Genomic DNA, 15,609 nt, shown 5'->3' with positions numbered 1-15,609 from the left:
ACGCGAATTAAATGGTAACCGTGCCAAAGGCGTTCGTTCAAAGGGAAGTATCTACTATACGCGTCGAGGTAGCTGGGACCGTGTCTGGAGTAGTGGGGTCTCATTTCCTAATATGGTCTAGCGCCGTTGCCTTTGTTCGCCCCGCGACCATCAAGACCCTACCCTAGAGTATCTCAAATTGTGCACCTGACAAAGTGTCTCTGAATCGCTGTCGATGAGTCGATGAGGATAATACTTACCCCTGGCTGTGACTAGAATGGCTACGAAGACGAATCCGGGGGAAGGGGTTGATGACGCAGCCCCCGAGCACGACGGCTTCGAGAGGCAGCTCCCTGACAACTGCGTCGAGTATTTGCTCTTCGTTTTGGACTCTCAACTGGACGCTAGGAAACAATTATCCCAAATCGAATCCATCCGGAAATCTGCGTTACAGCTTGCCAGTTCATTGACGAAGGACTACATTTGGCAGAAGGATGAGTTCAACCTCGAGCTAAAGACCGAGCAAGGTAAGAATTACCCACTTGGATTTTAACCCAGTCCTAGTTAACACTTTGACCAGGACTTGTCTACCTGCACGGGATTACTGACTACAGTGACGCCGTGGAGGATGAGTGGCTCATCGTATATATACTCAGAGAGTTAACAAAGTCGCATCCTAATCTCTGGGTCCGGGCCTTCGACACTGACGGCGAGTTTCTCCTCATCGAGGCCGCAAATGTGCTACCCAAGTGGCTAAACCCAGAGATTGATCACAATCGAGCCTGGATCCACGATGGAAAGCTATTTATTATTCCCGTCAAGGATGATATTGGCCTTAAATCAAGGACTCTATCACTCCCTGACGCTGTCGAAATCCTCAAGTCAAAACCGGATGCTCTCGTCCATTCAACCTTTATCGAAGCAGAGGCATTCTACAGGTTGGAGAAATACCCAGCACAGATTTCAGACTCCATCCACCACTCTCTTGTCACAATACCACGCAAGGTCGCCTACGTTCTGCACTCACTCCCCAAAACTATCGCACCAGCAGTGGAATCCTTCTACCTCCGAGATGCCATCGCGCTGAAGCGTGTCATATCTCCACCTGCCCCCCTGACCTTCCCTCCAGAAGACCTCGTCACCGTCTCTGTGAAATTCAGCAAAGTTCTTTTTGCGCAACTGCGGTCGCAGCGCTTTGAAACACCACCGGCCTGGAAAGATGTGCTCCAAAGGGCGCAGAAAGAGGCATCGTCCACTGATGCTGAGAACAATATGGCAAGATTGGACCTCGGCATGGAACTGACGTGTGGATTTGAAATGTTGGCAGCAAATGCCGAGAAAAGCAAGAGCAGGGTGGTAAGGGAACTGGCAATCACGCTCGAGGACCTGGCAGAGGATGGAGACGACACTCTGCCATCAAATGAGGAGATAATGTCTTGGGCAGACACGAACCGAAACGATAGCGAGGCCTGGATGGATATTAACTTCGAGGAATTTGAGAAGGAACTCGAAGGGAAGCGAAACAAAGAGTCCCAAGGCGCATCATCGGGATTTGGTGATGTGAACACCCAGTCGGATCTCCGTAAGATTGTCTCTCGGTTCGAAGCCTTCCTCAACGACGATGATGCTGGGGTGGATGGCGCAGAGCTTGACGACATGGATGTTGATGATGATGACGACTCAGACGAGGACAGCGAGTTTGAAGACAAGGACGTCAGCTTCGACGAGGACGAATTCGCGCGCATGATGCGAGAAATGATGGGCTTGCCATCCACCGAAACAAAGGGTCCCGCCGAATCCAAGGGTAAGAAGGCAGCTGAGCCGCAAAATACCGGGTCCGCGCCTACCGACGAAGAGGATGAAGAAATTAAGAAGCTCGCGTCCGAATTCGAGGCCGAACTGAACCAACATGGTGCCCTCAAGCTTGACCCCAAGGTCGAGAAGAAACCCCGAGTCAAGGACAGCAGCGCGAGCACGAAGCTGGCGGGAAAACCTAGCAAAGACGCCACACAACTGGACGTTGTAGAGGAAGAAGACAGCGACGAAGAGGTAGACATTGACTACAACCTGGCCAAGAACCTGCTGGAGAGCTTCAAGAGCCAGGCCGGCATGGCGGGGCCAACGGGAAATCTCCTTGGCATGATGGGTTTCCAACTGCCGAGGGATGAGGATGATGGAGAGGAGGAGGACGACAACGGTGGACCTTCGCGGCAAGGGAAAACCAAACAGTAAAAGAGATTAAACGTTGAAATTTGTCGTTATCTATAATGTGTCTAGCTCTATCAGAGCATCATACGTAAAGCTCGCTGCGTGATACTCCAACTACAATATGTGCCTTGAAAAATCGCCCCCTAGGTTTGTACCGATCACGAACAATTGGCGCTTCTCAACAGTCGCTCCCATCCTCATCACCTGACTTTGACCGCTTTGCTGGCGACACCTCACCGCTTGGGCGCCTCCTTCTCGATGCGCCCAAATCATCGAGATCCTCTAGCTGTGCCAGCACGTTGCCGAGTTGCTTTCGAGCAGCCAGCTCTCTCTTGCTGCTGTCGTTCTGCGGGCGATAGAACTCTCGCACGACGGCCACGACCGCGTGGTAGCACTCGTAGAGGAGAAGTCGAATATGTGCGTTGGCCTCGTCCTCTACGACACTTGCCGACGAGCCTATATACGAGTCTTCATCCGCAGGGAGGGGTCGGTCGAAGCCATTCCAGAAATCGTGACTGGGATGTTTGCTGAATACCGAGGCCATAAGCGGATCGCCGAAAAGGCAATTCGACCACTGTCGTAACCCCGTCACCTCGATGTGGCCTTTTCCTTGGGCGTCCGATATGACGGTATAAATATCCTCCTCTTCGCTATCCGTCTCGTCAGACCCATCGGGGGTTTCCGCCAGTGTCCTGATTTTTTCGGATCGAATGTGTGTCCTCCGTGCCGACTTCGATTCCTGTCGCTTCCCGTTTATACCCTCTGCAGGCGAGGTTCCCTTCTTCCCCATCTCCGATGGTTGGAAGACTAACGTGTTAGTGTCCTCCCCGGCGTCAACCACCACTAGGCGTGGTTCCGTTACAGCATCCAATAAGTGTTCGAAGCGGTCGAAGTGTCGCCGGATCGCACCATAACTGATCATTATGGCCAAGTCCTCCCCATCCCGCAAGATGGATTCCAGCAGAGCGTGAAAGGCCACAGACCATGATTCTGCCCCCCTCGTGGTGTGGAGTCCCCCTTCGAGGCGCCGTCCTTGGCACGGCAAGGGGACTGAGAGTACATCGGCAGCAATACCGAATCTTCGGGTTGGCGACGATTGTGTCGATATACGGCGGAGGAATTGACCGGTTTGAAAGTCAACTATCCTCCGCTCTCGACGGGTGAGGGGTCGTGAAAGAGAGGAAATGGCCACGCCACGGGGTGGCCGACTGAGGTTGTACTCAACGGCTAGCCCGCCTCCGACGGATTCGTGCCTGACGAGGACGGGCAAGTATTCGAACAACGGATTGGACGCCTTCTGGCAACCGTCCGAGTCAGCTAAAGTTTTGCCCGCCGCTCTGTCCTTGGACGTCATGGTGGGTTTCTTCTCCCTTGGCAGACTGGACAACCACTTCAACACGGCGGCCTCAGACCCGATGGACGACTTTTCGGAACGCAGCAGCCGCATAACTGCAGGGGGCGGGAGAGCAAGCAAGAGGCTGGGCCCGTCGGAGACTTTGACATTATAAAGAAGCTGGAGCTGAGCCGACGGAACAGCCTCGAGGTCTTGGACAGACAGGCTGGGGTTGACGCCGTTCAGCAATGAGCGGACAAACCTGTCAGGCGGGAATGTGGTCATGGAAGCGGAGGAAAATGGGACAGAGAAAAAAGGTCGGGCCGAACGTGTGATATTGTCCCGTGCAAGGTTGCAGCGTTGCGCGACACACTGGGACGAGGGGGGCAGACTACGGTCGTCCCGGACGGTACATTGGTACGACGGAAGAGCCATAGATGAGGATGAGCAGGTTTGGGCAAGGGAGGGTTCCAGAAGGGTAGTCAGTGCCGAGTACGGTCGATGGGCGCACGGCTCTTCCTTGAATGTCTTCATCGGCTTGTCATAAGGATGCGACCTGACGAGGGTTGTCGATGCATGTCGAGCTAAGAGCGGGACGTTGTGTCGGATGTGGCAGCCGGTCCGGTGACAAGCTGCAGGAGGAGAGGAGATGGGATGGGGATGTCCAGGATATGAGATGGGATAAGCATGTAGAGGCGACACACGCATGGGGTGGGAAGTGAGATATGGAAAGCAGGGAAGAAGAGACGAGAGACGAAGAGATGAGATGACGACAGCGACTCGGCGGTGGTGGGTCAATTAAAGAAGAGCTGCTCTTGTGGTGCAGTTGGCTTGAACACTAGGTACGCCTCGTTATGCGGTGAGGAGGAGGAAATGACAAGAGAAGATGGACAGCGGCTAGGATGGTAAGTAGATGGGAGAAACAACGGCCTTTCAACCGAGAATCGCGACAGCCACGTATAGAGTTAAAGCGTGGAGAGCGGTGTCTAGGATCATCACCGCGGCGAAACGGGATGGAAGCGAGCCATTCCAAGGCCACAGCCAAACGAGCAGGGAGCGGAACGGAAACGAAGGCAAATGGAAATGGGAGCGCAAGGGAGCGAGCGAGGGAGCACCTAGGTCCAGACGCCATGATACGGACGCATCAGGAACGAACAGACGAAACGATGCACATCTCACCCCTTACCCAACAGCTGGGCGCCTCCACCTCCGCATCCGGGGCGTAGCTCTAATGGAGCTGCTCTCGAAGCACGACGAAAGAATGGGAGGGGCTCACGGCGTGAGAGCCCCCGTCAGAGCCCCCGTGAAGGCGAATCGTCATGGGAATTGTAGGCGGCGAGATCGGGGTGAGGACTCGGCCTTGGACCAGAGAGGCTAGAGCAGAGAAGACGCTGGGGAAGGATGAGGGAAAACTGGCGTGGACGAGTGAGAGTCCTCGAGAGGCGAGAGGCGAAAGGCGAAAGGTGAGAGGCTCGAATAGACGAGCGAGAATGCATGATATGCGAGCCATGGCCGCCAACACGGCAACACCCCTCATCCTGGCGCCCCAGTGCGGTTCAGTCCAGCCCGCGCAGGCCAGTCACAGTTCGCTTCAGCTTCAGCTCGGCTCAACTCAGCCAAACGCAGTCCAGATCTCTCGTTGCGCCCGGCGCCCAGCTCGCACGCAGACCGAAGAGTAATCGCTAATGAATAGCAGACTATTAGATCGGACACTGCGCCGGCTCCGCCCATTGGCGCTTCTCAAGCGAGTCTGCAGAGCGGCAACGAAAAAAAGGCCTGCCAAACGACACCGGCGCAGCGAGCCAGGGAGAACTAGCCCTCCCAGCACCGCAGAATTGGGAGACAGGACCCACGTGGATTGGCTCCAATGGACCTGGTCCTGGGTACGGCCCTGGGTACGGTTCCCAGCCCATCATGTCTCAGCCCAGCGAGGAGGGTCCAGCGAATGGTCCAGGGAACGGCACCGCAGGGCCAGGCCAGGCCAGGCCGGCGTCTTGTCGTTGACTCGTCGTCGAGCAAAGGTGATCTAAAGGTTGCATTGGGAAGCGAGTCGGGAAATTTATCATTGGTCGCCGCAAGCGAACGAGACCTGGGTCACGCTGGGTGGCATTCCGCGGACCCTGCACTGGGGTCTTGGTGTCTTGGTGGCGCCTTGGGGGGTCAGTTTGTGGGCTGGCACTTTTGTGCTCCGTCGTCGCATGGCATGCCATATTACTGTAGCATGCATGGTCATCCTGTTAAGTCCGTTTGCGTGTCGTTGACACCATCTGGCGCTTTTCCGTCCGTCTGTGACTCCGTCTTCACACGCCCAGCAGACCACAGACTAACCGCCCAGCCCAGTCAGTCCCCCTCGCCTCCAGTTCTTGCGGTGTGGACAGTGATGCGAGCATGATGTGCACATGCACGAGAGCTGACTTGTAGCTCGCCGTGGCGTCCGACGGAAGTGTGGGGCTTGGAAATGGATCCCAATGTGAGGCTCGTCCCGGATCGGATGCGAATAGACGAGACGGCAAGCCAGGGCCACGTCTGCCGACTCTCCGCGCCACCACCTGAAGGCTACATGTACATGTACATGGTAGTTGCAGCTGTTGGGAGGTAGTCGAAGCTGCTGGTGATGAGCTGGTACACGTCAAAGCACCCAGCACGTACTCTGTGCCTCATGTACCCCATGTATCAGAGCACTAGGTCCGGAGTAGGAAGCATCCCAATGGCTCCTCGCTCCCTCAGCGAGTAACGATTCGATGTTCCAAGCCTCCGTCTCAGACATCCACGCAGCCACCCGCCGGGATGCCGGGATCATCGAGTTTAAGCTTTTGCGACTCCCTCCGAGGCATCTCCCGAGGCCCCAAAATCGACCATGTTCACTGACTGGGGGGTGTCTTGATGAAGAGCAGAACAGGTTGAGCTTTCGACTTTCTATCGTACTCCGTAGCTTGGTGCGAAATGCCAATTTCGGTGCGTGGCTTCCAACTCGTTCCGCTTTTTCCAGCCACCGCCGGCTGTCTCCAATATAAGCCCAATAGCCCATCTCCTTCCGGACAAGTTCTTACGGGAGATCGCCAGCCCACGAACCGCTTTCGAAGCAGCCAGCCGCCATCGATGGGTCTGTGCCATTTGCCTTCATCTCATGTCTTGAGGACGGAGCATGCCCTGTGCTTTGCAACACCAGTCACTCCTCACCGCAGATGCTGTGGCCGTGACCCATCTCCATTGTCTTCAGGCTGAGATGCCCTTGGGACCCATCTCATTTGTTTCATACGCAGGGGAGTCGACGTCATGCCCCGTTGGCTCGTGTTGCTGGCAGCCATCTTTCAATTGTGGATGCAAGCTTCGCTTCCTGTAACCCATCGCGGCCTCGACTGATATGAAAACGGCCGCTACTACCGTCATATTGTCCGCCCTTCACAAGTGACACGTCAGCCACTACCAGGCAAGACGCGAGCGAGCTATGTCGACTCCGCAGCTCCCTCGGCAGGAGCATCCTTCTTCGTTTCCGAGGCCAACTTGTACAGCTCGTTCAGATTGTACCGTTTCAGCTCCTCCCATTGCTTGCCATCGACAACCGAGACTCCGCAAAATGTCTACGCTAGTCAGCTGCCGAGCTCGCGGATAGGTCAAAACTGGCGAGGGATCGCTTACCTGGAAGATCTCGACCAATATCACCTTGTCTGGGTTGCCCAGGTTGACCTTGTGTTTAGGGCTAACTAGGCCGGCAACCTTCTTAATGATAGCATCCGACTTGAAGGTGGTGTGGTTTCGAATGTTATGCCGGATGGCGTACTAGAAGCGCAGATTGATCAGACACGCGTAATGAACACACCGACTACCAACACTCACCGTGCACGCTGCAGGTTCCGTTCCATCACCCTGAGCATCGGCCCCGTTTTGGGTATCATCGCCAGACTCGCTTTTCAGCTCAAACCATTGGGCCAAGACGGTCCGGGCCACCCGCTCGATGCCGTTCTCGCTTGCTTTATCCGTATCCTGAACAGGCGTCAAGCGGTTGACGTACTTGGTCTTCCGCTCCCTCGGATCCGGGCAGTCCTTGGCATCCTGGCACATTTTCTGAATGAGTTTGAGAGAGTCAATGGGTTCAGTGGTCTTCATGAAGAAGACACACTCGAGTCCGGTTGAGATGGCGGTGAAGACTTGTTTAGTCTTGGGCTTGGACTCCTTGAAGCTCTCCAGTTCCTGCTGGATCGAAGCCTCAATATCCTGGCCCTCCTCATCCTCCTTCACCTCATCAGTCGGATCAACCGGAGCTTCAACTCCAAACATGGACTCGCCATACTGCAGAACTAAAGTTAGTCGAAAAAAAGTACGGCCAAGTACGATGGAATGTGCTCAAGAGCCACCATACCTGGTTGCAAAGCGCCTTGAACTCCCGCATAGCCTTCCCCTTCATGCCCCTGGCGTATGTCACCCAGATGCCAGCGTCGTTGACCTCCAATGTCCTTCCTAGCTCAGCCTTTTCGGCATGCTTGGCCTTCTGGAATGGCGTCTGCCATCTGCCAGCAGTACCTCCCTTCGTGATCCAATTAGCCGCTGGCTTCTAAATAAAAAAACTGACCCAGTAAACACCCCAAGCCACGCAGAAGAGAAAAGGCATGCATGTGGGCATGCTGTGCGGGTTTGAGTGCCGAGAATTGACCCAGCTCATGACTTCTCACCTTGCTCTTCTTGTTTGCCGGACCTCCCCTGCTTGGGCCCTGCTTTCGTTTGTTTGCTCCGTCGCTCATGATGGCGGCGACCTAATGAAGGACGACTATTTCCTAAGCAGGCAGTTGAACACACCGACCTGGGGATAGCGATTCTGCGTGGATGATGTTGGAAGTGCAAGTCCCAATGCGCGGACGCTGTGATTTTTGCAGGCGCCCCAGCGCATCACGTGTTGCCCGCCACCACAGGCACTTTGACAAGCTCTCAATCACTCCGGCATCGACACTTTGCAAATCTCATCCGTTTTAAACTGATAGAGTCAATCAATTAACATGTTCATACTCGCTCATGCGAAAAGTCTAAATAAAAACCCCATCGACCAGTAACCCGCCCGCCGATCGATTCAGGAAACCCATTCTATGCCATTTTGATCAAGTGAGACAGCACAGCCAAGCCACTCGGTGAGTTGGATCCAATCTCTTCCCCCCCTCGCAGATATTCCTCAAGAGCAGCCTCGCTCCAATCTATACCATCCCACTGCGAAATCAAGCTGCCGTTTACTCGAGCTTTGCGTTGTTCTTGGCGCTCGCTTCCGCCGTCATGACCAGAGCGCGAGGGGCGTCCTCCTTGGGCATGTAAAGCTCCACGAATTGCAGAGTCTTGGCAGCCTGGAACTCATTGTCGGCGAGGAGTTCATTGAGCTCATCCTTGGTCTTGATTGTGAATGTCTTGCATGTGTCCTCTCCTCCAAATACGTTCACTAGTTCCTTGTTCTTCCAGGTGTTGATGTCATTGTACTCGGCTTCCATGCCGTGGATGAAGCGTTCAATGGTGAAACCGTCGTTGCAGATAAGGAAGCTATCGTGAGATTAGCACAAACTCGCCAAGAACAGTTCTGAGTTCTGGGAAGGACAACATGATGGGTTGAGCTTACATGATTGGGTTGAGCTTATGTCGGATCATGGTGCTCAGCTCTTGAGCTGAGAGCTGGAATGATCCATCACCAACGAAGAGGATTGTGCGCCTGCCGTTACCAGCATCCTTCGCTGCCAGTGCAGCGCCCTGGGCAGCGCCAACTGACCAGCCGATGCTTCCCCAAAGAACTTGGCTGAGAGCTGTGACACCAGCGGGGAACCTGGTGTCCCAGATTCCAAAGTTGGCAGTTCCGGTTTCCGTCACGATGACATCCTTGGGGATCAGGAATTCGCCAACGCGAGGCCAGAACCAGGCCTGAGTGATAGTTTGTGAGTCATCAAGGTTTTCCTCAACTTCGTTTTCGACCGCGGGGCTTGGCTGCGCGGAGAGTGCAGAAGCGTCGACCTGGTCAATCACCTTACGGAGAACACCTCTCATGCTGACACCTGGGTACGTCGAGTATCGGACAATGCAGTGATCGCTGTGGAAGTCGATGGAGTTAAGTTGTGATGTCCTGTACGAGAATCCTGCGGTGTTGAAGTCACTCTAAATCATGATTGAAATTAGCCTGGGCTTGAGAATATGAGACGTCTGGGTATTTGGTTCTTACCTTCATGGCACCGATGGTGAGGAGCAGATCCGAGGACTCAATGATGTCTTTGGCCTGGGCAGGGTGGGAGCCGCTACCGGCATAAACACCCCCGTAGTTGGGATGGTTCTCATCGACGGCACCCTTGCCCATTGGGGTCACGAACACGGGGAGGTTGGTCTTGTCGACGAGCTGGTGAACCTCCTCGACGACGCGATGTCGGATAGCACAGGCATCAACAAGAATGACGGGGTGCTTGGCAGCGGTAAGGTTCTTGAGGACCTCGGCGACGATGAAGTCTTCGGCTTCGGGGTCATTTTCGGGCTCAGACATGTCAATTGGAGTCGCGAGGCGGGCACCTTCGACCTTGACCTGGACCATATCGGTGGGGAGCATGATGTAGATGGGTTGCGAACGGAGCCAGCAGGTCTTCAGGGCGTGATCGATCTGGTTTGCGATCTCGGCGGGGTTGTTGAGCTTGGCGACCTCGCATGAGATTTGGGAGCTCATGTTGGCAAATACGTTGAAGTCGCCATTGCCCAGGGTGTGATGAAGCAGCATGCCATCGCGCTGCGAAATTGTCGACGGGCAGCCGACGATGTGGACGACGGGAATGTGTTCAGAGAAAGCACCGGCGATACCATTGAGGGCAGAGAGCTCGCCTACTCCAAAGGTGGTGATGAGAGCGGCGATCTTGGAGACGCGGGCGTAACCGTCGGCAGCATAGGCTTTGGGAGGGTGTCAGCGGCGAAACGAGCGAGCGCATGCAGATATACAAGCAAGGATGTTGGCGTTCAAGGCGGGGTCGAGGAAGTACCATGCCCGATTTGCAAGATGCGAAGGAAGTCATGATATGATGGGAGGGGAAAGGTGAAATGTGCAGTGGGGGGCAAGAGAGGGGCAAACTCACCAGCATTGAGCTCGTTGACGCTGCCAACCCACTTGAGGCCGCAGTCAGGGAGATAATCGAGGGCAACGAGGTTGTAGTCCCCGGGAACACCGTGGACGGAGAGCACGCCAACCTCGCGGAGACGCTTGAAGAGGTACTCGGCGACATCAATGGGCTCTTTCAGAGCCTGGACTCGTTCGTCTGCCATGATAGAGGGGGATTGGGGCTGGAGGCGATTGCAAATGGAAATTCGGATGAGGTATTGGAGATCTCGGAGGTGATGGAAGGCGTGGTATGCTTCCCAAGTCGAAAACTAGGAAAGTTGAGATGCGTGGAAGCTGTTGCTTGGAAGCTGGATGGTGATGAGGAGTGATGATGCTGGGCTGTAAGCTAAGCAATGGAGTGTGGGAGAGATAGGAAGGAGCGGGAGTTGGGAGGAGGGAGGAGGAGGATGTTTATACGGAATCGAAGCTACCACACAAGATCGGGCACACACACATGCACTCAACAATGGCAATGGCGATTCCGAAAATAGACCACCTGGAAGGGAGCGTACTACCACGTAGTCGGACCAGGAATGAGATGACAAGGTGAGCAAAATCACGGTACTCTCTAACCAGCATGGATAGGGATAGGATAGGATAGGATAGGGAGACGGATATGGATTGCCCCAAAATTCCTACACCTTGTTGTTTTCTCGTCTCTTGTCGCCGAAGGCCGTGCTGCCAGAGCGGATGGTGAGTGGTGAGGTGAGTTTGGTGATGTAATGTGGCCGGCGCCACGCGAGGGCGGCTCTGGACAATCATATGATGCCATGATGCAAGCTTCGCCGGATCCATTCGCGATCCAGCCAAGCGGAGCCCTCATCGTGGCTGCTCCGATAGCTCTGAAGATAGCGGCAGCGGCCCGCCGGTCGTCCAGTAAGTACCTACCCATGATCAACAATGGGTCTTTGGATCCCCTGTTTGAGTGATTGACAGGTCGATGGACGGACAGCCAACGAGGCCCAAAAGCCATGGCAAACCCGGTCCCGGCTAGTCCGGGCGTGTGGCCGAGCACCAGGCCGAACGCATCCGTAACCACCCTTGCCCATTGCGTTACGCATTATACTCCGATGCCACGGTTGCATGGGTAAAATTCACAATGGCGCTTGTTCGGTGAAACCCAAAGGCTGCGGCAATTGAAAGGTGATCGGGTGGTAGGGGTGGGTTCTCGGCTGGTGTGGCTGGAGACAACAGCAAGATCCAGTGGGCCAGAGGCACACGCATCATGATACTCAGCATCGTCGGTCTAATTCCGGTCGCTTGGTATCCGCAGTCAGTCAGCTAACAGTTTACAGCAGTCATCACCGCTGCGTGATGAGTAACAACAGCATCAGCGGTAGCATCATCGCTAACTACAATGCTAGCAAGCGTGGTGGTGGTAGGGCGGGAGAAAGGGAGTAGTAGTGGCATCTCGTATCGGGTCTATCCACGCACGCCCTGGATATTATCCGGGCGAAACGACAGAAGGCAAAACGAGACAACATTTTCCCTCGGAAACAGGTCACATCTGACTCTTCTTCATGCCTTCGTTTTCCGTTGCTTGCCGTTGATAGCAGAACAGGGAGGGTGTTGGGCATGATGGAATGATAGGTCGGTGAGCATTGGATTTGACAGTGGTCCCTTTAGCGAGCCTCAAGCAGGGAACGATTGCTCAACGAGCCACAAAAGCCGGGATAGAGCGGCAGGCCAGGGGATACAGCAGCAGGGTAAGGTGAATTCTAGGGCACGAGCCACAGAACCTGGAATCTAGAAGCTGTCAGAGCGCCTTGATTTGTTCGTTGTGGCCCTGCTGTTCGGTGAGGCCATCGCAACGGCCGGGCCGGTAGTTAGGGGCCATGTCAGATCATCCTTATCGTGGCGGCGACTCCTCCCGAAGCAAGGGTCTCGACTGGACAAGCGGACGACCGACACCGACGACGACCAGGCATAAGGTACCCAGGCATGCAAGCGAGAGAGCCTGGCCAGCGCGGTGGAAACCCGCCTTGTTGGGGCTTTTTTTGGTTTGTTGATGTTGTGCGTCATCGACTCTCATCTACACTTGTGCAGTGAATCGACCGCAAATGCATACGCGCATGTGGGAACGAATCCACATGTAGCCTGACAGCGAACTACTTCCCTCAGGAGGTTGGGATTTGTTTTTTATATCTCCGTTGCTCTGCGCCTAGGTACATTTGTTGATGAGGATGAGCCATGGACTTAGGAGGTAGATTGTTAACCTAGGTACCTTAGGTAGGTATTGCGGGTGATAAATGAGTTGTGTCTAGTAAATCGTGAGAAGAGATTCTACATGCGAGGTACAGTAGTAGTGTTACACCAATCAATGCCCTGGACGCCGCCTTCCTCTCACCTTGGCTCAGCCCTTCAGCCCGCTGCAAGTGGCAAGGGAAGGTGCAAGCCAAGGTACCCGCGCTGTTCGTCCTCCGACGCCGACGTCGGAAACACACCACAGGCCTACTTTTTTTCATCTTCATGCCTGTCTCCATCTGATTCTCCTTTCTCTCGCGAAGCCCGCCAATTTCTTCTATGCGCATATTTTCGTACACTCCCTCTCCGTTTCCCAGGGTCATGGGTGTTGATACATGATTGCTCGTCCCACCTATACACACCCTGGGTAGGCCAGCAATGGAAAGTGTCTTCCACTCCCGCCAGGTAAGGATATCTTACACACCGCACACCGATTCCGGGTGGGTGTTCAGTCGCACCGGCCGTCCTTCCACCCTGTCCGCCATCTCTCCTCCCATTTGGAGCAATCAAACTCCGGCTTGCCCAGCTTTCGGTTTACATCGTTGTGAGCTCCGCATAGCCACTTGCCAAACTCATCCCGGCTGCCGACCTTGGGCGTATCCCGGCGTAGGTAGCCCTGGAAGTCCTCGGCGCACACCCAGCACGGGTAGAGTTTCGAGAAAAGGCCCACGAAGCTAAGCAGGTCCGACTTCTGGCCCTGCGACGGCTTTTCTGGGTACGTGGCCGCGATCGAGTGTAGGAGAGTCCAGGTGCTCCGACCCAAAACTTCCACGTCCGGGGGGCAGTCGGCCGGCGGACCTTGTGTCACCGCTTTGGCGCGTGTTGCGTCCCCCTTGATAGTCTCCTTGGTCTGGGCAGCCCATGATGCAAACGACGTACAATTGCGACAGCTATAGAGGAAAAGGATTAGCAGCGCGATCCACCATAACGTGATTCCGGAGACTGAGCGTCTCCATCGGCCAGCTAGAGGGGCGTTGACTCACGGCTTCCCATCTGGGCCCAGAACCACTCCCCTGGGAATCTTCTTGGGCGGCTCAGCAGAGCCTCCAGCAGGGGCGGGCGCACCAGGGGTCGCAACCACGCCACCTGCCGGCTGTTGTTGATCTTTGCTCTCGTCCGCCATAGCGCCACCACTCGTTGTGGTTGCTGAGATCTGACGTGTCGATAAGAAGACTAAGGGAGTGGCAACCCGTAAATTTTAAAGAAAGGGGCGAGCAGAGAAAGAGAGAGAAGATTTTTGTCCGACAAAGCTGCAACGGCCGCCACGAGTTCTGGTGTTGTCGTGGTGTGACGGTAATTTGTCAGCCCCGGTAGAGCCGATTCAATCCAGGATGATATACCGTTGAAGCGACAGGTATGGTTATCGATAACAAAATCCAGGTCTGGATCGGCCTGGAAAGCCCGTCCGTTCGCAACTCTTTTCTAACGGCATTACTGGGGGTGGTTATCGATAAGAGCTGAGCCTCCAGTTACCCAGTTACCTCATATCCACTCTGGAAAAAGCTCCCCCGCCAGACGTCGTGGGTTGCGACTTGTGTCACGCCGCCCATCTGATGATCCCGCCATAGCATTTGCGCCGGCCCCCTTTCCTTAGCAAAGCCCAATCCGTTGCCTGAGCACGCCCTCATAGCCCTGTGTGTCATTCGACATAGTACCCACGTAATTAAGTGACCATATCTCACCGCCACCACCATGGCCTCCACTCCGTCCACGATGACCCCCGTCCTCCTCCTCAAGACCAAGTCAACCCCCGGCGACTCATACGAGGACCTCTTTTCGGAATTTCAGCACAATGGAGTTTCATTTACACCGACGTTTGTCCCAGTGCTTCTGCATTGCTTCGACGATGAGGGCATGTCCAAAGTTGCCGGCTTGCTCCGAGACCGTCGCATTGGAAACGGCGAAGATGATGAATATGGCGGCATGATTTTCACCTCGCAGCGCGCTGTGGAGGCCTTTGTCAAGCTTGTTAAAGACGGAAAACGGGGTGGGCTCTTCCCCTTGGGTTTATCCTGGAAGCAATCCCTCTACGTGTCAATATACTGACTCCCTTGCCCATCCTAGACGCTGAAGCTGCGAATGATGCCGATGCCGCCAACTGGCCTCACCTTCAAGACATTCCCGTCTACAGCGTCGGTCCTGCAACGACCCGCGCCCTCGCTGCGGTGCCACAGAGTCCGCCCCTAAAGGTCTTCGGCAGCCACACCGGCAACGGCGCTGCACTTGCTTCATACATCCTCCCCCACTACGCCGAGTGGTACTCGAATCGGCCGGCCAAGCCTCCGGTGCTCTTCCTGGTCGGCGAGACCCGTCGAGACATCATCCCCAAAACCCTCACTGACCCGGCACTCCCCGACCCGGAGCGCATCCCCGTCACCGAGACCGTTGTCTACGGCACGGGCGTCATGCAGTCCTTCCCTGCTGACCTCGCCCGCATCCTCGAAGACACTCGTGACGTCCGCACCCGCTGGATCGTCGTCTTCTCGCCTACCGGCTGCGATAACCTGCTCCGTGGTATGGGCGTGCTGGACCTGGAAACGGGCAAGGTGCGACCCGACGCCCGCGATGGAAAGACGTTTGTTGCGACCATTGGGCCGACGACAAGGGACCATCTCCGCACGCTTGGCTTTGAGCCCGATGTATGCGCCGAGACTCCCACTCCCGCGGGCGTGATGAACGGTATTGTAGAGTACATGGCGAACCAAATATGACAAGAGTTTTGCTATTCGCACACAGGTACAAGTCCCTT

General features: G+C 55.2%; 8 protein-coding genes across 8 annotated transcripts; 4 read left to right on the top strand and 4 right to left on the bottom strand.

Moving 5' to 3' along the window:
• Positions 1-256: 256 nt before the first annotated feature.
• On the top strand, positions 257-2,211 carry BGZ61DRAFT_477435 (SGT1 protein-domain-containing protein; the record flags this gene model as incomplete). The annotated part of the gene is made up of 2 exons (XM_046248894.1): positions 257-506; positions 560-2,211. The coding sequence occupies 2 exons, from the start codon at positions 257-259 to the stop codon at positions 2,209-2,211; spliced, it is 1,902 nt and encodes a 633-aa protein (XP_046105729.1).
• Positions 2,212-2,365: 154 nt separating this feature from the next.
• Positions 2,366-3,955, bottom strand: BGZ61DRAFT_350395 (uncharacterized protein; the record flags this gene model as incomplete). Its single annotated transcript, XM_046240224.1, has 1 exon — positions 2,366-3,955. The coding sequence occupies one exon, from the start codon at positions 3,953-3,955 to the stop codon at positions 2,366-2,368; it is 1,590 nt and encodes a 529-aa protein (XP_046105728.1).
• Positions 3,956-4,331: 376 nt separating this feature from the next.
• Positions 4,332-5,259, top strand: BGZ61DRAFT_228261 (uncharacterized protein). The gene is made up of 2 exons (XM_046238189.1): positions 4,332-4,983; positions 5,217-5,259. Exon 1 carries the CDS (start codon positions 4,434-4,436, stop codon positions 4,896-4,898), a length of 465 nt encoding a protein of 154 aa, XP_046105727.1. The 5' UTR covers positions 4,332-4,433; the 3' UTR covers positions 4,899-4,983; positions 5,217-5,259.
• Positions 5,143-6,030, top strand: BGZ61DRAFT_228058 (uncharacterized protein). The gene has a single exon (XM_046238188.1). The coding sequence runs from the start codon at positions 5,388-5,390 to the stop codon at positions 5,910-5,912; it is 525 nt and encodes a 174-aa protein (XP_046105726.1). The 5' UTR covers positions 5,143-5,387; the 3' UTR covers positions 5,913-6,030.
• A 936-nt stretch (positions 6,031-6,966) lies between these two features.
• Positions 6,967-8,259, bottom strand: BGZ61DRAFT_531953 (uncharacterized protein; the record flags this gene model as incomplete). The annotated part of the gene is made up of 5 exons (XM_046253798.1): positions 6,967-7,101; positions 7,160-7,300; positions 7,358-7,810; positions 7,881-8,045; positions 8,191-8,259. 5 exons carry the CDS (start codon positions 8,257-8,259, stop codon positions 6,967-6,969), a joined length of 963 nt encoding a protein of 320 aa, XP_046105725.1.
• A 477-nt stretch (positions 8,260-8,736) lies between these two features.
• Positions 8,737-10,780, bottom strand: BGZ61DRAFT_350905 (thiamine diphosphate-binding protein; the record flags this gene model as incomplete). Its single annotated transcript, XM_046240281.1, has 4 exons — positions 8,737-9,037; positions 9,114-9,640; positions 9,705-10,411; positions 10,594-10,780. The coding sequence occupies 4 exons, from the start codon at positions 10,778-10,780 to the stop codon at positions 8,737-8,739; spliced, it is 1,722 nt and encodes a 573-aa protein (XP_046105724.1).
• A 2,508-nt stretch (positions 10,781-13,288) lies between these two features.
• On the bottom strand, positions 13,289-14,267 carry BGZ61DRAFT_227949 (ERV/ALR sulfhydryl oxidase domain-containing protein). Its single transcript, XM_046238187.1, has 2 exons — positions 13,844-14,267; positions 13,289-13,750 (listed from the first exon to the last, which is right to left on the bottom strand). Exons 1-2 carry the CDS (start codon positions 13,981-13,983, stop codon positions 13,309-13,311), a joined length of 582 nt encoding a protein of 193 aa, XP_046105723.1. The 5' UTR covers positions 13,984-14,267; the 3' UTR covers positions 13,289-13,308.
• Positions 14,268-14,552: 285 nt separating this feature from the next.
• Positions 14,553-15,571, top strand: BGZ61DRAFT_350826 (tetrapyrrole biosynthesis, uroporphyrinogen III synthase; the record flags this gene model as incomplete). The annotated part of the gene is made up of 2 exons (XM_046240272.1): positions 14,553-14,847; positions 14,925-15,571. 2 exons carry the CDS (start codon positions 14,553-14,555, stop codon positions 15,569-15,571), a joined length of 942 nt encoding a protein of 313 aa, XP_046105722.1.
• Between the last annotated feature and the right edge of the window lie 38 nt (positions 15,572-15,609).

Source organism: Ilyonectria robusta (assembly GCF_021365365.1).
Source record: "Ilyonectria robusta strain PMI_751 chromosome Unknown BGZ61scaffold_8, whole genome shotgun sequence".
In the NCBI taxonomy this organism is placed as follows: domain Eukaryota; kingdom Fungi; phylum Ascomycota; class Sordariomycetes; order Hypocreales; family Nectriaceae; genus Ilyonectria; species Ilyonectria robusta.
This window is presented reverse-complemented; position numbering and strand designations above follow the sequence as displayed.

What these genes read in the sequence shown, in the direction of transcription:
- BGZ61DRAFT_228261 (XM_046238189.1), top strand. Translation starts at nt 4,434, where the DNA reads ATGGGAGAAACAACGGCCTTTCAACCGAGAATCGCGACAGCCACGTAT.
- BGZ61DRAFT_228058 (XM_046238188.1), top strand. Translation starts at nt 5,388, where the DNA reads ATGGACCTGGTCCTGGGTACGGCCCTGGGTACGGTTCCCAGCCCATCA.
- BGZ61DRAFT_227949 (XM_046238187.1), bottom strand. Translation starts at nt 13,983, where the DNA reads ATGGCGGACGAGAGCAAAGATCAACAACAGCCGGCAGGTGGCGTGGTT. An exon ending in CTGGGCCCAGATGGGAAGCC is followed by an intron (nt 13,751 to 13,843) that starts GTGAGTCAACGC and finishes TTTCCTCTATAG; the next exon opens with CTGTCGCAATTGTACGTCGT.